The following is a 25,117-nucleotide window of genomic DNA, read 5'->3' as shown; positions in this document are numbered from 1 at the left end:
TACTACTAGTTTGAAAAAATGTTCTCAAAGAAAATGAATGATGCCACGAAGACAGCAGCCTTGCACAGGCAGTCCTAATGCTTCTGCAACATGAGCAGAGGCACACCCTCACCTTTGCATGCTGTTCCTGTGAAAAGCTGCCCCAGAAAACGCAAAGCACAAAAGCACGATGACCCAAGCTCAGTTTCTTTCTGCTCAGAAGAACTGAGACCACCTCCCGAGAAGGTAGCAGTTTGGTTCAAATAAAACAGACTCCGAGATCCACATTTTCTTGCCTTGCCCCACCTGTCTCTCACTCTGTCATTAGAAACATGCTAAAGAAGTTTGTTTTATATTATTGATATTCAGCACACTACAGTATATCTGCTGATGACACCACTACAGTGGCACTGTGAAGGCATGAAGTCTGAGACTGTAGAGATAGCATTCATACAAGCTCCATCTTGGCTCAATCACCTCTAACAGTCTCTGTGGGATGTCAGTATTAATTCTCTTGTACAAAAACACCACATCATCTGTTCTTTCTCAAACTGAAAGACTTAGGTGTGCAGCAGAGTAATATGACTCAGCTCTATTATACAGTTACTGAAAGTGTGCTCACCTCCTCCCTGACAGCTAGGTTTGGTTATATGTCATAAAATGCTAAATATCACGGAGAGCAGAGTTTTCCAGCTCCTGTCCTCAGAGTCTAGAATCCAGCTGAGGAGAAGGGATAAACTGTGCTGGCTAAAGCTTACCTGGGTCAACTGAACTCTCCTCCACAGGAGCAGAGCTGTTAATGATTTAAGAAGATATACAGTAGAGAAGACCTGCTGAATTCTCATCCTAGAGGACAGGACACTTGGGGGGAGGGAGACAGGCAGGAGAATCCAAACTGGAAACAGTCCTGGGGGACACAGAGGCAGGTCGAAATCATTGGGAACAGGAGACTTGTCTCTTCCTACAAGTCATATTGATATCGGCAACTCTTTTGAACTTTGCAGCGAAGCCGTCTACCTGTATCAGACTCCTCTCTCCTTTGCACAGAGTCTGTAGAGTCTGGAAATCTACATTTCTTCTCTAAACGTTGTCTTGGATACAATCTGCATTTTTATAATGTGCGTCTTTAGGGTGGTGGAAAAAGCACTGTGTGAGAGCACAAAAAAGCATTTTGTGAGAAACCATTGTTGCTTGATTAATGAAAACTGAGGCACTGATTTGTTTTAACTGCTACACGCAATAATCGTTTGATCTGAATCAGTTTTTCCCCCCAGTTCTTTTAAGCTTTCCAATTCAGATAAAAATGCGTGTCAAATTATTTAAAAATAGAATACGATTAAACCCTGCATCTTAGGGTAAAATTCCTTATGTGGCGCAGTAGGAAAAAGACACTAGGGTGCACTGTAACCCAGCTGCGTGGGATTTCAAAACACATTTTGTTCTGTTCACCTTGATAGGTCATGGTGACTTGCTTTAAAACCTGCAAGGTGCTGTAGAGTCACAGATGGTAAACTTGATCAGTGTGGTACAATTCCTCTTCAGGATGGCCACGAATATGACACAAGAACAACAAATCAAACTCAAAGGCTGTTCTTATTCTTAGCTGACTTGCTTTTATCCTACAACTTTTATCCTTCGGTATGGACAGAGATTATTGAAGAATTCAGTGTTAATGAATTCAAACCCAGTGTTTGTCCAGTGTACGTTCCTATTTTCTGTCTGTCTTGTTTCTTACAGATTATAGAACTCAAATACATTTAAGTCTATTATTTGTGGACTAAAATTCATAACAAAGCAACTTAAAGCATCAGGGTCAGGCATCAGGAGAAGGTCTGACTGGGAAATAAAGCCCGTTAACATGTTGCGATGCACCAGATCACCACTAGAGGGACACATCTACATGGGCAGAACGTGTCGAATGGAAACCAGGGAACTTAAGGACGTTTAATCAAATAGACCAGAGCAGGAGAAGCAGCATAATTTGTGAACAGTACAGTGCTGGTAAGAGCTAGAGAGCAAGCATATTACAAGAATAAATTAGAAAAGAATGATTTGTGAGGGTGATACTGTGCTGTGGTGGTTAGCGATGCTGTATCTAGGTTTTGATTCCAGCCTGGGTACCTTCTGTGTGGAGTTTGCACGTTTCTCCTTAGTCTGTGTGAGTTTTCTTCAAGTGATCCAGTTTTCATACAATTCTCAAGGATAAGACAGCTGGGTTAACTGATGTTTCTAAATTGCCCATGTGTACTTGTGTGTGTGATGTACTGGCATCCTTTAGCCAATGTGCGTCCTGCCTTATACCCCATGCTTCTAGTACAGAATCCGAGGGGCTAATGAGAAATAAGCAGCTTTCAGATGCCAGATGGAGTAAAACAGTAAAGTCACACTGCTAATACACTGCGTCCACAGTAAAGTCACACTGCTAACACACTGGGTCCACAGTAACATCACACTGCTAACACACTGGGTCCACAGTAACATCACACTGCTAATACACTGGGTCCACAGTAAAGTCACACTGCTAATACACTGGGTCCACAGTAAAGTCACACTGCTAGTAAACTGGATCCACAGTAAAGTCACACTGCTAACACACTGGGTCCACAGTAACATCACACTGCTACTACACTGGGTCCACGGTAAAGTCACACTGTTAACACACTGGGTCCACAATAAAGTCACACTGCTAATACACTGGGTCCACAGTAACATCACACTGCTAACACACTGGGTCCACAGTAACATAAAACTGCTAATACACTGGGTCCACAGTAACATCACACTGTTAACACACTGGGTCCACAGTAACATAAAACTGCTAATACACTGGGTCCACAGTAAAGTCACACTGTTAACACACTGGGTCCACAGTAAAGTCATACTGCTACTACACTGGGTCCATAGTAATATCACACTGCTAATAAACTGGATCAACAGTAAAGTCACACTGCTAACACACTGGGTCCACAGTAACATCACAGTGCTACTACACTGGGTCCACAGTAACATCACACTGCTAACACACTGGGTCAACAGTAATATCACACTGCTAATACACTGGGTCCACAGTAAAGTCACACTGCTAACACACTGGGTCCACAGTAACATCACACTGCTACTACACTGGGTCCACAGTAACATCACACTGCTAACACACTGGGTCCACCGTAACATCACACTGCTAACACACTGGGTCCACAGTAACATCACACTTCTCATACACTGGGTCCACAGTAACATCACACTGCTAATACACTGGGTCCACAGTAACATCACACTGCTAATACACTGGGTCCACAGTAACATCACACTTCTCATACACTGGGTCCACAGTAACATCACACTGCTAATACACTGGGTCCACAGTAACATCACATTTCTCATACACTGGGTCCACAGTAACATCACACTGCTAATACACTGGGTCCACAGTAACATCACACTGCTAATACACTGGGTCCACAGTAACATCACACTTCTCATACACTGGGTCCACAGTAACATCACACTGCTTATACACTGGGTCCACAGTAACATCACACTGCTAATACACTGGGTCCACAGTAACATCACACTGCTAATACACTAGGTCCACAGTAATGTCACACTTCTCATACACTGGGTCCACAGTAACATCACACTGCTTATACACTGGGTCCACAGTAACATCACACTGCTAATACACTAGGTCCACAGTAATGTCACATGGAGCACATGGCCCTGAAATCCTACCCCCTCTCTCTACAGTATGTGCACTCAGGCCTGCTGTTTTTGCAACTGTATCACAGCCATTTTTAATAAACTAGTGTGTCAGAGGCAGGGGGAGAAACGAATCTGCACGTCCTCCTGCTCCTCTTCTCTCCTGCCGCAAGTAACAAAGGAGGGATGTTCCATTTATTTACAACTGTCGCCCCACCCTTTTTCTGTCTTTACTGATTTAAACAGCATATCAACAAATATACTGAGCACCAATGAGCCTGCGGAGGAAGACATCCCTCGTTCTTCACTCCTGCCCTTCGGGATGGCACCAGACCCCCCTGGCGCGGATCCTGCTCCCTTCCTTGCAGTCCCAGTCTTGGCGTCAGTATTGTGAAAGCAGCCTGGCCTGTCAGTACTGTGAGTTGCCTCCCCACCGGATTAATAAAGTATTTTGAATAGAATTGAATGGGCAGTGTGAGCTCTCCAGCGCCCCCGGCTGGCCACAGTCTCTGGACTGTGGGCACATGCTGTGCCAGGGCTGTGCTATGGGCAAACTACAGTATTTTCATTCAGCAGACTGCCCGCCCTGCATGCCCTGTTCATGCCCAGCTCCCACCTGCTGTGTGCCATACCCAATGCCCAGCTCAGTGGGCATGGGTACAGAGCAGGACTGGCGGAGAGGGTGCCCAGGAACTGCCTGTACTGTGATACCGAATCTCTGTATCTGCTGCTGTAGAGGGGGGCTTAAGGCTTATTCATCCTTTAAAATACTTGGAAAAACAAGCTACTCATTTTGTTTTGCATTTTGTTTATTAGTATTAGTATTGGTATTGTGTTTTTTTTTTCAGTACAAGTTAGTATGGTTAATATGGCTTTTACTGTACAGTTCAGGGTTACATTAGGTAAAATCATGACACAGATAAAGTTCAGTTTGATCTGCTTGCTAATAAATTAACTTTTAGACTCTTGGAACACAATCAACTGTATTTTTAAAAAGAGGGTTAGTGGGCGAGAGAAAGGGAGAGAGGCTGTTTCACACTCCTTTGGCCAGAGTTTTTATCCACTTAGAAAGGGACGGTATATTATTATGTGGAGAATACAAACTACAATTTCAAAACTGCAGCTTCAGTACTGCAACCTTCATATATACCGTACAACTGCAAGATGTGATATCAGAGGAAAGGGTTTATTGTCTGTAGACACACACTCCCCCTGGAACCACAAAACACAGCAGGAAGTGTACTTGAGCCATTAAAGTGTTTTAACACAACCTATACTGGTTATTAGTAAGAAAACTGTAAACACTGCTCTACCAGAGACACGTCTAGTTCTGGTTTTAAAAACTTTGGCTTAAATAGTTGAATATCTCACAGCCTTAACACATTACATGATTTACTGCAAATTGGATTAGTTTTCACTTGCTGTTTTTATTGCATTTGCTCTAATAAAAACTGCAGACAGAAATACATAATTTACTGAATGCACCATGTTTTTCCAATACTTATAGGTTATAGCCATACATTTTACACATAATATAGGACCAAATGTCTAGTTTTTTGTGCTAAAGTACATAATTTGTTCTTTTTAGGGAATGCCATTGTTTTAACATGGCATTGTGTTGCAGGAATTGAGTGCCACAAACACCACGGGGGTATTTTGCTCTGCATTTCTCTGGGAGACCCCGACTTCCAGAGGCTGAAGCAGCTCGCAGCGGCCCAGCCTGCTGGCCAGAGCTGGGGGTGGGATTTTTTCAGCTACTCTGCCTGCCAGCCAATGGCACAGTGGCGACAGTGACCTCCACATGACCCCTCCAGTCCCCAGTCTCTGAATCCAATGGGACAAGACACTCAGCCCTTGGACTGGGGTACTGGGGCTACCAGAGCAACACGCTCCCCCACCACACCTCACAAAAGATGACTGCAGCATGCCTGGCTCCAGCAGAGCACAGCAAAGCCCCCTGCAAAAGTGATATTATAATAATATAGTAACAGAGCACAGGCAAGAGATACAAGGAAACACCGTTTCAAATGACTGTTCAGGTCCTGACTATCGATAAAGGAAGGCCCCCATCAACCCTCAGCCGAGCTTCTCCCCCTCAGCTCTGACTGCCCAGGTGAGGCCACAGGGGGGGAAGGACATGGTTCAGGGGAGGGGAACAGGAGATGTGATACCTGTCCAGGGGGCTACGACTGCCGTCCTCCTCGACACCACAGCGTGCCCTTCGCGTCAGGAGTCCTGTCTGTCTGCTGTCATGCTAGCGAGTCTGATTGGAGGGTGATTTATTTTTATTCCTCTTCGTTTTCTGTGCTCCTCTGAAACCCGCTGCCCTCCCCAGGCAGTGATGAATAAGCCCAACTGCTGCCCCGGGCTCTGGGGCTGGTGTTATGTGAGCACATTAACAACAAGGAGCTGCACAACACAGCCTCAACACTGAAGCTCCCAGACTGCGGAATGACGAGATCTGGGCAGAACTTTTGCTTTTCTTCTATTTTTAAAACATTACAATTCAAACTATTTGCCAGTCTTAAAGTGACAGCTGTAACATTGCAAACAGATTCTATCAAGCTGACAGAACTCAGGTATTGATAAACATGAGTTATATCATCATCTTCAGCCTTTATCGATCCAGGACTGGAGGAAGGCCTCCCCAAAGATTCTTCTGCCATAGCCATCCGTCTTACCAGAGGTAATTTCTTCTGTCCTGGGATCCAGTCCAGTCTGCTGATGACCTGTTCATCTTTCTGTGTGTCTGGCCCATTGCCATTTCACTCTTCCACTGATGACAAGTTTTATTCAGTTTGCCCTCTAAATTTCACTGTTAGCTTCTTTTCCAGCTTTTTTGTGTTATTTCGGGCATGTGCCCTCCCAAAGTCCCTTGGGTCTTCTGTACCTTCTGCACCCTCATGCTCAGGTGCAAGGCATGAAAGCCCATGGGTTAAGACCTTCCTTCTGTAGTGCAGAGATGGGTTCCCCTCTACAATCAAAACCGATCTTCCAGTTCACTCCGGATGCTTTCCATTTCATTACACACGTCTAGTTTTCAGACAGTGGAATTACTTGACCCAAACGCACATAAGTTCTTGTACTAGTTCATGTAGGTAGCTGCGTCAGCATGCGTAGGCTGCAAAGGGTTTTTTTCAGGCTGAAAAGAGAAGAAAACAAACACAATATTTCGGCTGTGGAGCCTTCATTGGGTGTGCCTTCTATGACATCCAAAGAAGGCTCCACAGCCGAAATGTTGTGTTTCTTTTCTTCTCTTTTCAGCCTGGAATAAACCTTTACTTGTTCTTAAACTGTTGTACTGTAAGTGTTTCTGTTTCTTAAGCATGCCTTGGGGACACAATGCTTGTTAACATCGCGCAAACCTTACCTTTCTGTGTTGAGTTTGCCCACCTGGGACAGTGTTGACTTCATCTATTTGATCTAACATCTTCCTGCTTGTTATCCTCCTGGGTTTGGAGCACATGGAATCACCTTCAGCGAAGGGTGGGTGATTCTAGTGAGGCAGATTCACTCTGGGGAACCTGCCCAGTCGAGTGTCTTGAAAATGTCGTCCTGTGCAAGAGGTTTGGACATATTTGCAACTTTCCATTCTCTCATTGTCCTTGTGTAGCGTATTGGTGAGGTCATCCTCCTGAAGCTTTTGGCTCTTTAAGGTACCTGGAACAGTACTGGTATTTGTAGAGCCTAATGCTTTCTAGTCTTGCGTCTGACAATGGCATGTTGTCTTCATTGAGAATTCATTGTTAGCCCTACGCAGGTGGGCCATGGTGCTGAATCAATTTGCGTCAGTTATCAAAAGTCAATTTCACTCTACAAATGAGCAGAGGATGGTACATTTGGGAACTTAATTTAGTTAAGTCTCCTGAGAAGATCTAAGGCTTCAATCCCTTACTGGTTCACCCTTACAGTTAGAAGCATATGTATACACTGATGTGAGTGTGATTTGCATTTATGAAATGAGGGGTGGTCGTGGACATCATGAAAATATAGGCCTGACAAAAAAAATAAAGTGCAAGAAAGTGTCTGTTTACTTTGCACTCTTGTGCAAGGAAAGAAAAATATTTAAGAGGAAAGATAAAACAGCCAATCAGGACAATAAACTGCTGTTTCTCCGGGGAAAGGTCCTGGTCTACTATATAATGAGCTATGTAACAACACTCACCACATAGACTAGACTAGACACCCCTTTGTCACAGTGGGTATATATATAGATATGCCATAAACATTTATGCATAATCCACGTTGTACTGTATAAATACACTGAGGTGAATAAGGAGATCCTGACTTGTACCTGGAGTGCAGTCGGAGCCTGCACACCATGCCTGACAGACGATACTGCCATTAAATAGTAAAGCGAGCCTTGAGCCACACACCAGCTCTGCCACTGGGCCAGGCGCTGCAAGGAGAGAACTTGGGGTGATTCCAGAAAGGAAAGTTACACTAATGAGTCCAATCTACACAATTTATTTTTCCTTTGTTATGCGTCCCTCTCACGCGGAGAGCCGCCGGAGACGGTAATAACCCTGCGGCTTCTTCTGCCTGCGACACGATCCGCCCCCAGCAAAGGCCCCGCTTGCCGTTCACGGGCTGTCGGGGTCACCTGCAGTCCGGCTCTGCCCCCCACACCCAGCCCCGGCCTCTCTGCCAGACTACTCACACAGCCGACCAGCCACATTCAGCAGAATGAAGAAACGGAGCGTCCTCAACGGGCTCCTCGTTTTCTTATTTCAAAGCCCATGCTTCCTGCTTTTAACGCTGCCTGTGCGCACAGCCCTGCAGTGGTTGAGTGGTCCACTCTTGCTGGGATCCCACCCAAATTCACTGTACAGGGCAAGTACAGCAAGCGCCGGAGACTACAGGAGTGAAATAGTAGCAAGTGTAATTCGTGGGTGGATTGCTGGGGGAATGGAGGCAAAGTATTACTGTGCTGTATCATTAACAGTGTTACACAATCCTGTGATTCACGCTGCACCTCTGTGTAGGGCAACTTTTGTCGGTAGTACTCAAATCAAAGGCACTTTGCTTTCTGTCTTCCGAGCTCTGGCGGCACTTAAAGACAACATTTAAATATCATAATCCACCTACTTTTGGTGTCAGCAAACACTGTACACGTTAACTGCACTGAAAAGCCATTACTGACATATTTACTTATCAACGTATTTGCCTACACGCTGCTGCAGAAATAAGACAGACGACTGATGGTCCCTGTAGTCTACTGACCACTCATGCACCCTTCTAAAGAATTAACCGAATTCAGGACCTGGTACTTTCATCTGCCGTGTTTCAGATACGTGGTGGTAATACTTCTGCACCTGCATTTCTACGGGATGCTGAGTTTTCAAAGCACATCCACGATGATATATATAATGTATAAGGCAGCACGGAAAGAGACGCTGCTATATAAGCTGCTGTAAATCCGCAGCCAGGAGCCCGGCACAGAGACGGCAGGATTAGTATTCCTCGTTATGAGCGACAGACGGTCGACAGTGCAGCACACAACCGTCGGAGAAAAGACCGGAGAGCATCCGTGAACCGTTAAGGGCGAACGCGGGGGACTGGCCACCGCTGTTTCGTGGGTTTTCAGATCTGCTGCTTCAGTTACCCTTTTCGTCTCGAGTTTGTTTGTCGCTGCTAATTTTTTTTAAGCGATTCATTTTCTTTAAAGGTGTCATAAATACACCTGGTTACGTCACTATAGCACGTTGACAGTCAACTTGTGTGACAGCAGGTCACACGGCCTCTCAGGATCTCTGAGATCACAGAGCTCCCGGTTTCTACCGGCAGGTACCGCGCACCCACAAACACGCACAGGACAGCACACGCACTCTCATTCCGTCTCCTTCTCTCGCACTCAGCCCCTGTAGATGGGATCACACGCACATACAGTACGCACACAGACCGACTCCTATCATAAACAAGGACACGAGCACTAACACGCTCTCGCTCTCAGGAAAAAAACCACACACACACAAAAAGGATTATACTGTAGCTCACTGCGGACGAGCAGTTACTGTACACTGACGCTGCAGAAATTGAGGGGCTGCAAGGAGTTTCGAAAGTATAACACGGGGAAAGAACCAAACAAAAGAAGACAGAAGGCAGAAAAGGCACGGAGATCATTACGGGCACAGAGGAATCAACGCACATACCGCCGCTGAAACCCGGAGTCAGCTGTCAAGTGGTACAGTAGAGTATTGTGCGGACTAGAAACTCTTGCATTTATCTTTTGTATTAATTGACCGAGGTGTGAGCGCGTAACAGTAGTCTTACTATTATTAAAAACTATTTACAAAAAAAAGCCCCACGGAATACTAATCCTAGACTAACTCACTAGCAATAAAGATCAATGAAGAATGAGGGAGTGTGCTCGGGCACCGTCCAGACAGAGTTAATGAAGCCCTCGGCTGTATCATGCGCCTTCTTCCTGAGCCCAGCGCGCAGTCTTTGCGGCTGATCTGCCTTTTAATTTTTGTAATGGGGGTAGCCCCATCCCCGGTGATGACGGCCGGGTGTCCCGACCGCTGCGTGTGTGATGACCAGTTGGTGGTCCAGTGCTCCGGCCAACAGCTCATCGATCTTCCCCGAGAGCTGCCCTTGGCCACCAGACAGCTCATCATCTCCAACAATCGCATCAAGGAGCTCCCGGCTCTGCAGCTCAACTACCTGTCTGACTTAGTCTACCTAGACTGCAGCAACAACTCCCTCACGGAGATCTCCGAGTCCACCTTCGGTAACCTCCGGAAGCTCGCTTACCTGGACCTCTCTTTCAACAACCTGGCCCAAATCGACGACAGGACGTTCGGCCCGCTGGGCAGCCTGGTGATGCTGCGGATGACGGACAACCCGGGCCTCTCCGAGATCCACCCCGACGCCTTCGCCGAAAACGCGGCTCTGCAGGTGCTCGACATCAGCAGGAACAACCTGACCTCCCTGAACATCAGCACGCTGATCGCCCTGCCCGCCCTGCGCTCCCTCGGCCTCAGCGGGAACCCCTGGCGCTGCGACTGCGACACGGAAGACCTCTGCCTCTGGGTGCAGGTGGAGGGATTCAAGTTTCAGGGTGAGTTGCTCTTCTTCCTCCTTTCCGTCCTCCCCCTTTCCCTGTTCCTCCTTCCCCCGACGAGCTCGCCTGTCGGTAACCTCGGCCTTGTGTCTGGGGGTTCATCGTGTGGTTCAGATGTTTGTTCCGTGAAACACACGGCACAATTCGACGTGATGTTGTTCTGTCTGACGGCTGTGTAAGCAGAAAACCTTGGAATTGTTTTCTACTTTTCTACGGCTAAGTAGCTCCTGGAAGGAACAGCAGTCAGATTTGCACTTGCAGGCGGTGTACAGGAAAGTTCAAAGGCAAGAGAAAAAGCAAGATTTACAGATTTCTGTCCGAGGCTGCGTGTAATACTTTGTATACCGTGTGGACGAGTATTAAGTCCACTAAAATCACCGGCAGCCACCGACATTTCGACCTTGCGTGTGGGTATGGTTTAGTAAACACGTTTGGAGGGGGGCTCTTGCTCTGTTCCTGAGGTGCCCTTGAAAAAGGCTGTAAACTGCACCGACCCCGTCCTGCGTCATTTCGTTTCTGTCCCGGCTAAACTCCGAACAGGAGAGTTTACGATCGTGCTTGGAACCCTTCATCAAAATATCAATTTCCTTACTTGGATCGCACAAACGATTTTTAGCCTAGAATTTGCATTGCTGGCTTTGGCTCCAGAATAAATAACCACCAGAAAGAAAGCCCAAAATATTAACAAAAGCGCGCAAAATAAACAAAACATTAGATCATATTTCTGGCATGACACGGTCAGCTGTCGTTTTCAGAACCTTCGTCTTCCTCATGTGAACACTTTTACTGCGGTATACCACGGTAAATGCAGTTCAAAGTGTAGTAAAGCACAGTGACATTATAAAGCATTAAAAAAGCTGAATCAAGTATTGTAGAGCATGACGGAAAAGTTTGTGTGACCACGGAGAAGCAAATCAAATGCAGGTCAAAACTTGTGCACAGGGTGCGAGATTACAACAGTAACCTTTTATGACAGGCCCTGATGATAATGGGGCCAGCAGGAAGCTTGGGGAATCTGCAAGTGAGCAAGCCAGAAGAAAGCCTGAATATTACAAGGCAGCTTTGCCAGTCAGTGCCCAGTGTGTCAATATCAAAGCTGTTAATTCTCAAGCTGACAGGCAGTCACTGTAGTGGGCAAAAGATTGTCACACTACCAGCTAGCCTTTGGGTGGCTGTGCATTTGGCAGCTATTGCTAGCAATTTTTCTAATGCACTCTCCTGATTTATTGCTGTCGTTGTGACTCGACCATTGAGAAACATTTTTTTTTGTTTGACCTTGAATTTTCAGCTGTAAACACAGATGTTGACTAAAACCAGTGGTTTCAGAGAGTGCCTTACATATAACCAGAGACTCTGGAAAAATACAGCCAAGTTTTTCTCTTACTCTAACGAGTAGTCTTGCTGATTGGCAGTGGTCCTAGACTTGCTTAAGTTAAGGCCATCTGCGATCAGTGATCCTTAAGGTCGGGTCACTGTATAGAGTTCAGAATTAACCTGCTTGCAAGGAGGTTAAACATAGATGTCGGTTCGTATTCAAAACTGTGCAATTTGAAGTGTAAAGTATGATGTCGGAACCTTGGCACATCTGCCACTTGCAAATTACAAACCCAGCCAGTAATGAAAGTTTTCCAGATGGCAGAAGGAAAAGGCCTCCGGCAGACACAATGCTGCCATCAAGGAGCGGGATTGTAATTTTCAGATGGCGTCTGGTTTGAAGCCGATTTCGCCCTCGGCCCTCAAATTACTCATGAATTTTTAGAGGGATCGTGAGACCTCCAGCAGTTTCATTGCTGGTCATAATTATAACAGGGCCTTATTAGCGGATCATTTGTTCGTGTGAGGTTCACTTGAGAGCTGAGAGCTCTGCTGGGATGAAGAGCCGGAGAACTGCTGCAGATCTCTGGCCCCCGGCTCCCTGCCTCGGCAGACAGGTTCCTGAAGGCCGTGGATGTGACCGCAAAGACAGTCCTGGGCCCCGACCCCACCCTGAAGAATAAGCCGAGCCCTAGGCAATTCTAGTGCAGCATCGTTAAACCAGGGAGGAGTGGCCTAGGCTAAACCTTGTGTTTTTTAAAACTAACTTCCATTTTAAAGAGTTTAGAAATCTCCCCGAGACGTAGCCAAGACAGACTTGGCCAAGACAGGATACACACATCAGAATTTTTCTCTCACATTGCAGACCAGGGGCATTTTTTTCCAGTTTGAAAGGATCCTAAAAAGAGCTTAAAATCTTAAAGGACAACTGATCGCAAATACTCAAACGGTTGACTTTGTCCTAGGAAATACAGTACAGTTATAAAGCTGTACACATCAGAGCTCGCCTGAAGGGGTGAGTGAATTAATAAATCAATAAACTGCTGGCTGTCGATTAAGCATTCTACACTGACGCTATGGCGAAGAAGAACGACGATGATATTATTGCTTCAGGTGCCAATAATATGTATCACACATTCGTTCACGTATCCGGCGTGTCGCCTTTCAGGCAGGTCAAGGTGCTCTCTGCTGAGGAAGAGCTCTTGTGCGGCGCTGCAGACAGTCAGTGAGTCATCCCGATCTGACAGCTGAGTCAGGGTGCTGTGCCGTGTTCGTCCTGCGTGCTCGGTGCGCGGGGGGGGGACAGCAACACTGGCAACTGGGGATTTGTGGGGTTCCACTGAGGGGCTGATGATCAGAATCGCCTCAGACAGGAACGTGGGGATCCCTACACTGCTGTCAGTCATGAACAGGGCTGTCAGACCTCATTCCTGCAGGCTCTTTGGCTTAGTTCTGCTTCAGCCCAGAACACTGAAGTCTGCTTGACCTCAGCCTTTGGACATCCTGTACACTGCAGGTGTGTCCTCGGACCATGAGCCTCAAAAGGCCTTGAAGTAAACATTAAACGCTTCCACCTGAGCCAATAAGACGATGGGTTAGGAAGAAAGAGAACCAGAAGCCCGCAGCCCTCGCTGGGATGCCCCGCCGTCTCCTCGGGCTAATGTGTCGAGCTGTCCAGCTGTGCCACAACGTGGGGCTGCTAACTGCTAATGACTGTTGTTCTACCTGAACAGCAGAGAGCATGCCAGCGGAGCTCTGATCAATTACATCTGCAGACTGCTGAAAGTCTGGAAAAAAAACCGTTCGAAAGAAGCTGACACGAGTCTTTTGAGCGGTGTCTGCGGTGTGAAAGTTCGTTCTGCTGGCTCATAGCTCCTGCACCCGTGGGCTTGATTCCAGCCTGAGGCTGCTGTCTGTTTGGAGTTTGTCTGTTCTCCCTGGGCTTTTTCTTCCCAGTTCCCTTTCATCGTCCGAAAAGACAAGAAGGACAGGCTTCCGGGAGTCCAGTGGGATAGGGAGACCAACCCACCTCAGTGCTCTGCCCTATCAGTAGTGACTGGTGCTTCTTTGCCTGGAACGGTGTCCAGGATAGATATTGTCCAGAGCAAACTAACAAGCTACGGCACTGTCTTGGAACAGACTCGTTGGCGTCTTTCAGGAAATTGTTGGATGAAATTCAGGGAATGATAAGCGACCAATAGCCAAATGAACAACAGTGTTCTCTTCCCGTTCTGTCCTTCTTTATGTTCTGATGTTTTTATGTTTTTACACAAGAGGTTTATTCAACCATTAACTCCCCCCAGAAAAACCACCAATACGACTTTTATTCAGAAATTTATTCAGAATTACTAGACATTTTGTGAGACACTGTAAAGGCTGTGAAGACAAGTCACAACACATCACGATTACAATGAAGGTTTATCTTTGAGTCTTTTGGGGTTAACTAATAAGATGAACACCCACCAGGTAGAGGTTTTCTTCAAGCTGGGGCAGGAAACTTCAGACGTTGAGCTAGAAGGAACTCCATCCCCTCCAATGTCAGGGACGCTGAAACATTAGATTCCTTCAAGTCCGGCCTGGGTGCTCATCTTTCTCCACGGACTCTCGTGTACCTGGTGTCCCATGTGTCTGAGAAGTACCTTCTTACTGTTGGCTTAGTTCTGCCTGGTGCTCTGGGGTATTGGGCAGAGAGCACATGGTATGAAGGTCAATCAGTACTGTCCCACTCCCTGAAAAGACTGACAAACCGGCCCAGGGGTAGCAGTGCATCACTGTGGCTGCCGGGTTCGCTGTGAAGATCCCGAGTTTAAGGGGAAAGGGGCTACAGAAACACCTTATTCATTTGGCTGAGATTTTTTTCTAAGGTTTACTGAAGTTTATAATACTATTGCTTTACGTATAATGGAACATTCACCAATAGGTACAGGAATTCTCCAACCAGTTCAAAAGAAGTATAGAAATGTAGCACAGTCTGATATGAGGAAGAGGGGTTTCAAAACCAGCACGATAGAATAAAGAACTAAACTAGGGTAAAGGTAATTTCTCAGCACAATGATTCTTTACCTTGATATTCCTGATCTTCCTTTCTCGCATGTATCCTGTATCATTGTGTATCATATATATGTGTAATACACATCCACACGCTTTAGATATAAGGAATTAAACACTCCAGTCAACAAAGACCCACATATTTATATTAATATTTTACCTCATATTTGACTGGTAACAGCTGTGCTGTTGGTGCTGCAGATGTACACAGCTAAGACAGTTGCAGTAGTTTGTGAATCTCTAGTTCTCCTTTGACATTTTACCACAGTGCATTTTGAACATTTTTACAGTGGTTTTCTTGTGCCTCTACCGCATCATTATCTTTCCCATTGCCGTAGGACAGCAGGTTTTAACCTAGACTGAATGAGCCATTTTGTGCTTTCACTGTGCCTTGCTACACCACAGTGCAACAACACCATGATTTACCTTGGGCAGCAGGTGGGCTCAGTGGGGCATGGCCGTTCCCCGGGCGGCAGGGCACTGTGCCAGGGCGGCGTTCAGGGCGCGAGGCGTGGGGAACATGTGAGAAGGCGGGGAGTTAAAAATTCATAGAGCTGGAAACTGCGAGAGCGGGGAGCAGCCACAACAGGGAGCGAGTCTGAGGGACAGGGGGGAGGGGAGTCGGAGAGAGACGGGGGAAAGGACTCGGAGAGGCGTCGTCACGGAGGTGACTGGAAAGAGAATAAGGCAGGGGCAGCGCGGGGCAGAGCCGGGGAGAAACGGAGAACGAGAGAAGGGCAGGGCAAGAAAGAGGGCCGGGAGGACAGAGGAGGAGAGGCCGCGAGGTCCGGCACATTAACGACCTTCACTGTCCCTCAGCGCCCGCTCAGTTCAGGGTGGGAGGCACTGCAAAATCACTTTCTGAGCACAGCCTTTCCACAATTGGACTCCTGGAATCCACCAGTTCTGGCATACAGTAGTAACTCTTTCCACTGTGTGTCGAGTGACGGTCAACGGGGTTTTGAGGACCGTAAACCGCACAAAGCCGGGAGTGTGCTCTTCCGAACGGGCTCGCGGTGCTCATCCTGAGATACCTGCGGCTCGGATTCCGGAAATCCTCAAGGGCTCCTGCTGCCAGGAGGAATTTTGTTCCGGCTCAGTCCTGCAGGCCGCACTCCTGTGCGTTCTGCACTCTCCTGATTGATGAGCTGCCTGAGACCTGGGGGACAGGTTGAAGTGGCTCAGTCGAGTGAATAATTCGTTTGGTAACTTATGAAGAGCTCAGGTGGAACAAAAAGCCCATAAAGCCGCCAGGATCTGGAGGAGGGGAGCCGGGCAGCCGGTGTACTGTGCTGTCAGTCTGATTTTATTAAAGCATCCAGTCCCAGCTCAGTGCTGACCTCCCACTCATTCACTGGAGGTGTGGAGAGATGAGTGGAGTCCCAGATTAGAGCTGATAACTGTCTATGCAACAGCCCTTGTCACCTCTTTTGACAACTCCAAATTCTGTGCTCACCATTTGCAGGAGAGACATGTTTAATTGAGTTGGACATACAGTACAGCGCGCTGGTCGGCTTATTAAATGACTTCAGACTATTTCATGACAGGCTGAGATTAAACCCCGGGTGTAAGATGGACTCTGGTTTGACACTCGAGTCTCCTGCTGACAGTGTCACTGCAGTGTCTTTTTCCACTTAGGTAACGTTGCTGGAGTAAGACCCTATCTTTCCTTACCCTGACCGGGACACGACAACCTTTTTTTTCTCTTTTACCTCCCCCGGATCAGTTAACTCACCAGATCGGCCTTTCTGCTGGGCTCTTAAAAAACGAAATTGAAAGCTTTCTTTAGGTTTTTACGTTTTGCCTGCTTGTCTCTACAAAGATCGAGACAGATTGTCTGGAATAAACCACAGTGTGCTTTAGGATGTGGCAGGTGAAGTCAGTTTTCAGCACTCAGCAAGCAGTCAGTCACCAGGTGTTTAATTTGCAGTTTGTATTTAATCCAGGTCTTGACCATTGTGTGGTTGTATTTTTGACAAGTATTCCCAGAAATGATTCCTAGTAGGCAGATTAATGCAAGCAGCAAGATATTTTGGTCAGTAGTCAATTTAAATATCAATATAAATATTCTTGGAAACAAATGTTGAAGTAGGTGTATGATTAGTTCCATGTTACAAGTTAATGGCTTTTTTTATTAAAGAGGAAACATGTTCCTGGTCACGAAGAAACACCAGTTTCTGTATGTGACGCAAGGTCATTCTCAAGACCTGGGCCAGGATCCCTTGTTTCCATAATAATATAATAATATTTTCCAACAGTGTATTATTCCCGTGTGCCAAAGAGGCTATTGATATTTAGTAAGGCAAAACTGTAATCATTATTAATCTGCTTTCAGAGCACTTAATGAAGATAAAATGAGAAATATATGTAAAAAAAAACCAAACCACCATGATACAGTATTTCTAAAAAAAAAATGCTTTTAATAAATTACCAAGTGTAGATTGGAAAGTATTTGGCAATGGATGGCTACCTATTACTCACAGCAACTAATGCTAGCAGTTCTTGGCAAGCTCAAAGCCATCCTCAGACAAATTAGTCTTGTGAGCCCTGTCCTTCTTTTACTGTGTTGGCATTCGGTCAGATTGAGAATTTACAGTTTTGATATTGACACGCTGAATGGCTCTGCTCCCACATATTTATGTCCTTGCCCTGACTTTATTCATCCGGGACAAATTCCTTAAATATTATACATGGTATCCTTCCCCCCTTAGCTGCTGGACTGGCTTCTGTGCTTTCAGCTACATGTTGCAACGCCCTCAAACTCAAGAGACATGAAGGGAAAACTACATGCAAGTCCTTCCAGCTGCCCTGGTGCCTCAGCCTGCAGCATAACTCAGACTCTTTCTCCCAGTCAATCAATTGATAAGTCCTTTATTAGTAAATACATTGATCAAGTAGTAGATTGGCCAATAAATGCATGAGGAGTGGGTTAGGGGTGAACACTGTGTCAGTATACACACCCCATACACACCCCATCCTCCAACACAAACTCGCACTCTCCACTGATACCCCCTCTGCACCATCCCCAGCTAGATTTCAGGCCGTCTCACATCTGTGATCTGCACTTCTTCTTCCTTTCAAAAACTGCAGAAAGCGTTTTTATCACTGTAGCCGCCCGAGGAGAGGGAGAGCCTGAGATCTCGGATTCCTGCTGTGGTGGTGCACGCAGGTCACAAGAACCCTCTCCGACTGATCTCTCTGTAGTGCCGACGAACCCCAGCCGGCTCGATGTTCCGAAGAAAAAAAAAAAGGAGCTTCTTCTTAATGATAAACATACACAATTACATAATTCTGTGGCTTGGGTTAAAAATAGCTACATTTATAGCGCGGCTCAGATAGGCATCTGAAGTAAGCCCTTGAGCACAAACACCTTTGAGCACAGCTGGACACAGAACACAGGAGAAATGGAAACGAAGAGGGGAGATAAAGGCAGTTTATCTCTTGGATCTAAGACCTGGGGGTCATTTCACACCTCTTCAGGGGCAGAGGTGGGGGATGACTGAGGTGTATGTGTGAGGGGGGAGGTACTGCATAAATGTGCAGCAACAGTATGAAAACAGTAGGACATGTGGGATGGTTTGTTTCAGATGCGTGAGGAGAGCCGTCAGGGCCAGGAGTATCCGGTGGGGCTGAGATGGGAGGCAAGGCCCGGGGTTATGGGGGGGGGGATTGGGGAGACTGTGTGTCTTTGTCTATTTATAGTGTCGGGTTCCTGCGAGGTCTGGTCGTTTGAAGGTGGCATTCCACCCAGGCTAGGTGAGGGGAAAGGGCAGCGCGGGGCTGGGGGCTCTGGCTGGGTGACGCGGCGCCGCGATGCCCTTCGTGAAGGTGAACCGTGGGAGTGGGAGCGGAGGAGCCTCTCCGCACGGCTGTGGGGGAGGTCTGGAGAGGAAAGCCGGTGGCGGCACCGTGGTGTCCTGAGTGCGACTGCTCACCGCAGGGCTGTTACACACTCTGACTGGGACTGTGTGGGACACGCAGCACTTCCAGCACACAGAAGAGATCTCGGAATGAAATAAACATACCGAGTTCATCCAGGGACATAACTAGGGCTCCCAGATGGGTAGCAGTAGGATGCATTTCTCTACTGACTGTATACCATGAAACAAATTCCAACGACGAAGCAGAAAAACCATTTTATTTTAAAAGTAATTTTAGATTCTTACATCTGTCTCTGCGGAATGGGGCCAATCTGAAGTGTAACGGAAATCATATCGGTTTCACTGTTTTGCTATAAGGCTTCAGTCCTCTTATCTGGAGACTTAAAGCCCAGAAAAGTTCCCGGTGAAATGTTCCGACCCCTGAGGACAGGAGGAATGGCACTAGTCCAGGAATACCGGCTGTGAACCCATGTAGATCAGCAATAAAAAAGGATAGAACACCCTGTGCAAAGAGCGTAAATAATAATAGTTGCACGTCCTCTTCCATGTGTGCTTTTATATTTTTTTTAGTATTTACAGATATAAGGTGTTTCGAGTGACGATCTTAATGTATTTAGAAATATGCAAATACGTGTCTCGAGAACCGTAACCATGCACATCCCCATCTAAAAGAGTGTGGGGAGCATTTTGGGTTATTTGCGCTCTAAGGGAACTACAGTCAGTGTGTAGACACGATTTATAAATCTTTCCAAATGTTATTTACAATAGAGTATACTGCAACTCCCACAGGAAGTGATGGCCCAAAAAATATAACGTTTTTCATTTGGACTTTTCATTGAGGTGCAGTTAAATGTAGTGTTTGTTTTATCTCGCAAGCAGGTATAAGCCTGATGTTCTCCCTTCGTGTAATGATCTGCAGTAATCATTGTTGGTGCCCATAAGGAAGAAAAAATGCAGTCTTCTATTTTGTGTGCTTTCTAGTGCGCAATTGGGAGTAAAAAAAAAAAGGTATTAAGGTGAAACAGACCGTGCAGTGGAGGTCTAATGAGGATCTCCTTGCTGGAGAGCTGGAGAGTGCAGTGGACTACATGCGTCACTCTAAGTGACAGGAGTGATGCAAGTTAACGTTTCCTGCAGGACTCCCCCAGACCCGAGCTGACAGGACGCACTGACTGCCACACTAATGACTCCGCTGTCAGGCCCATCACTTTCCCCTCGTCTTTCTGGCTCACAGCCCTCGTTCTCTGTATCTCTTTCTGCCCACTGCACAAGAGCAGTTACTAACAAGAGACCAGTAGATATCTGGTTCAAGAATCTCCCCTTGTCCTCTTTTGAAGAAAGACGGGTATCGTCAGCTTCACCAAGATGGCTGAGAAGCTTGTTCACAACCCTTTGTGCAAAAATGTGCTCTGCTAAAAAATGTCAAAGTTCTGCTCCCTGCGAAGAGAATAACCCCCTCTTCCTAGCAGGGCAGGCTACAAGAGTCTTGGTTTTAACTTAAACCCACTTACCTTTTACTGCGTGTGACACAGCAGCTAGTTACAGCGAACAACACTCCCTCCTAGCTCGTTTCCTGCTGTCGGTCCAATTCTCCATTCAGAAATCAGTGATGTCTCTCGCCTCCAGTGAAATGGACCCACATACTCTGGGGCAGAAGGGGCAGGGAGAAAGAGGGCATGGATGGGCACAAAAACATCATTATACTGTACTAAAGCAGGACTTCAGATATGTCCAGTGTTTCAAGGCACCAATCACTGGGGTGGTGTGCTATGGCATCAGAGAGCTGTATGAAATGTAGATTATCTGGAAAGTAATTTGGATTTGTTAAGAGAGGAAGATAAAAAATGATTGATGGGGCTGTTGATTGTGCCTCGATAGCCTTGTGTATTTGCTGCGAGGTGTTTCCACTTACGGAATCAGATGTAATGGACTGCTTTAATTGGAAAACATCTGTGATTGATTAGGACCATCAAACACATCCTGGAAATGTGGCAGTGCGAGAAGAATGCCTTCCGCTCTCCAGCAGCTGTTCGGATGACAAACTCTCCTATTTTGCAGTTGTGAGTGTTCATCTCCTCGGTTTTTTTCTAACCCCCTCCCCCCCTCCGCCTTCACAGGCAACCCAAATAATCTAGCTGTGATGACAAGCTTAAAAATGCTGTGAGAACATCATTCACATTTACAGTGATTATCCTTACAATGGACAGGGTGGTCACGGAAAATCCTGCAGCCCTGCTTCCCGAATTTTATTCTATTCTTATTGTTGTTAAGATCAGCAATGCACTCACAAATACCACCAGGAGCCCGACTGAAGGTCTTAAGGATAAAAGCCTGTAACAGCCTTAAAACTGTACACGTCAATGAGTTCTGCCAGGTTTTTTCTTCTTGTCATTCATTACTCGGAGACTCGTGGACAGAAATGTCCGAAATGCCCGTTTGTGAAGGACAGTTGTGGTCTAGTGGGGAGAGGGACGCAGGAAGGACAGTGAAAGGCAATTAAGTATGCAACACTGGACACGCCGCAGAAGACAGGTGACACTGCTGACATTGTGATGTTGTGGCTCCCGTCCTTCAGGTGGGCCAGCGTCAGAGGAGGTTTTGATGAGCTGGACAACGACGTAGTTATGGGAGTTTTAGGATACTCTCTCTCCACCTCTCCCTGTCGCTGTTTCTCTCTTATTCCTGTATTCTGTACACCACCACACCCTGTTATCTGTGGATACTCCAGCATACCTTGTAATCTGTAACCTCCCCCACGCTCTGTAATCTGTACACTACATCCCCCATACCCTCTACTCTTATACCCCACACCCTGTAATCTGTACAGTCTAACCCCCATAGCCTCTACTCTTATACCCCACACCCTGTAATCTGTACAGTATATCCCCCATAGTCTCTAGTCTTATACCCCACACCCTGTCATCTGTACAGTATTTCTCCCATAGTCTCTACTCTTATACCCCACACCCTGTAATCTGTACAGTATATCCCCCATAGCCTCTGCTCTTATACCCCACACCCTGTAACCTCTACTGTGTAGGTAGGATCGTTCTTACTCCCCATGTGTCTGTGTGCCTGTGCAGATGAGGTGCGGACGGTGTGCCGGGGCCCCTCTGCCCTCAGCGGACTGCGGCTGGCGGAGGTGGGCATGAGGCTGCGAATGGACTGCCACCAGATGCTCGGCTACTGGGACTACCTCTTCTTCATCGGCATCGGCTTCGTCATCTTCTCGGCTGGTACCGTGTCCGCCTGGGTGATGGGGGTGCTCATGGTGCTCTATGAGCGCTACGACAAGAGGAAGGAGGACGAGAATGAGGACGAGAATGAGGAAGGGGGGGCAGGAGAGGGGGGGCATGTGGGGGGCAACCAGGGCAACGGGCACCTTAGCAAGCCTGCCATGGAGGTTTGAGCTGAGGGCCCTCCCCAGCTTCCCCAAAACATACAGAGGAAGCTCACTGCTGCCACCTTCAGCACCTCTTGTGGACTAGCGGTGGAACTGCATCAAAGAGGAGGAAGACACTACTGGACTCAGACACTTGGCTTCCCCAGGGCAGTGACCCAGGCAGGTCAAAATAAAAGTTGCATTAAAAAGGGAAGTGTGTTTCAGTGCTTGTGGGCATGTGGGGGACTCCACACTGCAGCATGTCTCACGTTCCCATTCCCAGCTGGTGTGCACAGGAGGCAGAGCATCTCTGATCACAGGGCTCCGTCTCCTGCTCTACAGCTCAGCATGGGCAGGGCATCAACCCAGACTATCAGGGACTTTGTGTTAGAATGCCTTTACAAAACAAAACACAGCTACTTCTGAAATCTCAAAAAGGTTGGAATGCTGAATAGCTCAATAGGCAAAGGATTCCTCTTGGACGGCGGTTTTGGTCTTGTAATCCAGAAATCAGTGGTTTGAAACCAATATATGGCCTTAGCCAGCAGTTATTGAGATTTTCCAAGTGCTGTCCCCCAGTTGGCTGAGAGGCAGCTTGGTCAGGTTCCAAACCACAGAGACCTGTCAGCTGGGCTGTACTTTCAGTGACAGCTGCACCAGTGCTCCATCAGGGGCATATCTGCTGTTGGCAGTGAGGGACTCCCAGTGCAAAACGCAGAAGGTAATGACAGACTAGTGCAAATACAGAGGATGCACACGAGAAGAATACCACTGTGAGATGGCAGAGGTGAACCAACCTAACTGGCAATTACAAACCACAACTACCAATTCAGTGTACGAGAGAAAAGTCTGCAGTTTTGTCTTGTGACAGATTTGGATCTGTTCATTCAAAGCTTCCTGAGGCCTGGAGAGAGACAACAGTGCTTTGGTCCAAAGAGCATGTTCTGTTATCACTACAATGACTCTAATGATGCATATGATTTTCTCCAGACTGACGCTCCTCCCCACTGAGAGCCGGGGAAGAAGGCCAGGGTGTTCACTGCCCCATCTCTCCATTTGTCACAGCTCTCAGGAGAAGGCGCTGTGGCCATTAACGCCAGCAGATGTTTGCAGAGTAAGGGACTCGAATAGATGCTGCCTCCAGTGTCTCATCTTTTTAAGGATGCTGGGTATTATGATGATCTAATGGCAGACTAGAGCAAAACCTAGTGAAAATGAAAATGACGCTTTTCATTTCATGCTCTGGGGTGCTCACTATGCCGCCATCCATGCTTATCCAGAAGAAAGCCCACTAGAACGTAGGAGAGCGTCTATTTCCGGTGGGCCGGAATTTCATTAGCCTTGATGCCGATATCAAGCCAGATCTATTAATCGATTTCCTGTTGCAGATGATAATTTATCCGAGCGTACCTCAAGGTCAGGGGGGATAGCTCTAGACATACCTCCATGCACTGCACCAAAAGCCTTATTCAGACATATTCTTGCAGCAATAAACGCCTAAAAGAGAGCTGAAGAATGAGGATTAGAAGGGGGGTTTATCTTCAATATTTCAGAGAACCATCCAGCTTTAAAAAACTAGATATATTAAGCATCTTTCCTTAATAAACTCCAGGATGGAGTGATGCTGTTGGTGACTTGATGGCTTTAAAATCAGTCCCACCATAAAGTGAATTCAGTGCGATTCAGTCCCAAGTGTGGAAATCGGATCATTAACTCATTTACACGTGGCCAAGGCAGGACCTCCTCCCAGCTGGGCCCCGGCTTTAAAAGTGAGATACGTCCCAGCTGCTAAATATTTAAACATTTAAAACTCCTGCATCTCGGTTTCCATTTGTAGTTTTACATCCTGTTTTGTACTGGTAAAATATTGCCCAAATGTTGTCCTGGCGGTTTGGAATACTTTTTTGACAAGGTTGTCTTTGGAATTCTTCTCGTCTTATCTACTTAAATATCCGAAACGTACTGTCACCCTTTCTGAGACCGGCAATCAATTTCCACTTCAAAACTTTAAATAAAATCTTTTATACAAACTTAATGCTTTGCACAGTCAACGGGAGGTTTAAAAAAACACTTGGAAACTGACACTTATTATCACTTATTTATTGTTCATACCGTGGCCTTTTAATTTGCTGCTGGCTTGTAGGTTCTGTCAGTGAATATACGAAGATTCACCCCCCTACGTAATGTAACAGCCGGTGCGCCGTTGCTACTGTTTATACGCCACAGTCCGTAAAAAATAAAAATGACAAATACAAAAGAAACACAGCAGGGGACTTTCAGTCTTGAACAGAGTTTGGGTTTGCATCTGGATGTGCTTCTGCCATGATTTACGGTAGAAAGCGTCCATGAAATCCTTCAAGTGGTGTCGGCGTGAGCGAGGAGCGTAGCCGCCTGGGTTTAAATTGCAGTGCTGGGCTCGGGCTGGGGGGAGGGTTGGGGGACCGGAGCAGCAGTTCTAGTTAACCCAGCCTGGGCCCACAGTTATAAATACCTGGGCGATGGGGATAGGAAAAAGGATTAGCTATATCCGGAAGGCAATGTGGCAGTAAACCGTTAAGGACAGAGCTGTGGGGATGCGCAGGGACACAAGGGCATGTCAACACGGGCAGCCCTTAATGCTCTTGATGCATTGGTCTGGGCCATTCTGGGCGAAGCCCAGCCTGCTGTCCGCGAGAGGCTTCCAGGCTCTCCCTGGGAGAGACGGCACAGCTCATCGACGTCCTGGCCGTTAAGTCCTGGTCTGAACCG

At 46.8% G+C, this 25,117-nt stretch overlaps 1 protein-coding gene and 1 long non-coding RNA gene across 3 annotated transcripts; one reads left to right on the top strand and one right to left on the bottom strand.

Annotated features, from left to right (window-relative positions):
- The first annotated feature begins 9,370 nt into the window (after positions 1-9,370).
- Positions 9,371-22,583, top strand: lrrc52 (leucine rich repeat containing 52). Of its 2 annotated transcripts, XM_088599306.1 has the most exons (3): positions 9,374-9,862; positions 10,166-10,741; positions 22,071-22,583. In XM_088599306.1, exons 2-3 carry the CDS (start codon positions 10,180-10,182, stop codon positions 22,394-22,396), a joined length of 888 nt encoding a protein of 295 aa, XP_088455432.1. In that variant the 5' UTR covers positions 9,374-9,862; positions 10,166-10,179; the 3' UTR covers positions 22,397-22,583. The 2 variants fall into 2 exon arrangements, with proteins under 2 accessions (XP_088455431.1, XP_088455432.1); XM_088599305.1 differs by having other exon boundaries at positions 9,371-10,741.
- Positions 17,512-22,074, bottom strand: LOC148652500 (uncharacterized). Its single transcript, XR_015925367.1, has 2 exons — positions 20,499-22,074; positions 17,512-18,330 (listed from the first exon to the last, which is right to left on the bottom strand). It is a non-coding gene; the product is annotated as an uncharacterized LOC148652500 (long non-coding RNA).
- Positions 22,584-25,117: the final 2,534 nt, after the last annotated feature.

The sequence above is a fragment of the Lepisosteus platostomus genome, chromosome 11 (assembly GCF_059453375.1).
Source record: "Lepisosteus platostomus isolate fLepPlt1 chromosome 11, fLepPlt1.hap1, whole genome shotgun sequence".
Lineage (NCBI taxonomy): Eukaryota > Metazoa > Chordata > Actinopteri > Semionotiformes > Lepisosteidae > Lepisosteus > Lepisosteus platostomus.
The sequence above is the reverse complement of the archived record's forward strand: the minus strand, read 5'-3'. Positions and strand labels throughout refer to the sequence as shown.

Bases quoted from the DNA above. Each gene is read 5' to 3' on its own strand.
- lrrc52 (XM_088599305.1), top strand. From the start codon at position 10,093: ATGCGCCTTCTTCCTGAGCCCAGCGCGCAGTCTTTGCGGCTGATCTGC. The intron at 10,742-22,070 runs GTGAGTTGCTCT...GTGCCTGTGCAG, and splicing joins GGAGGGATTCAAGTTTCAGG to ATGAGGTGCGGACGGTGTGC.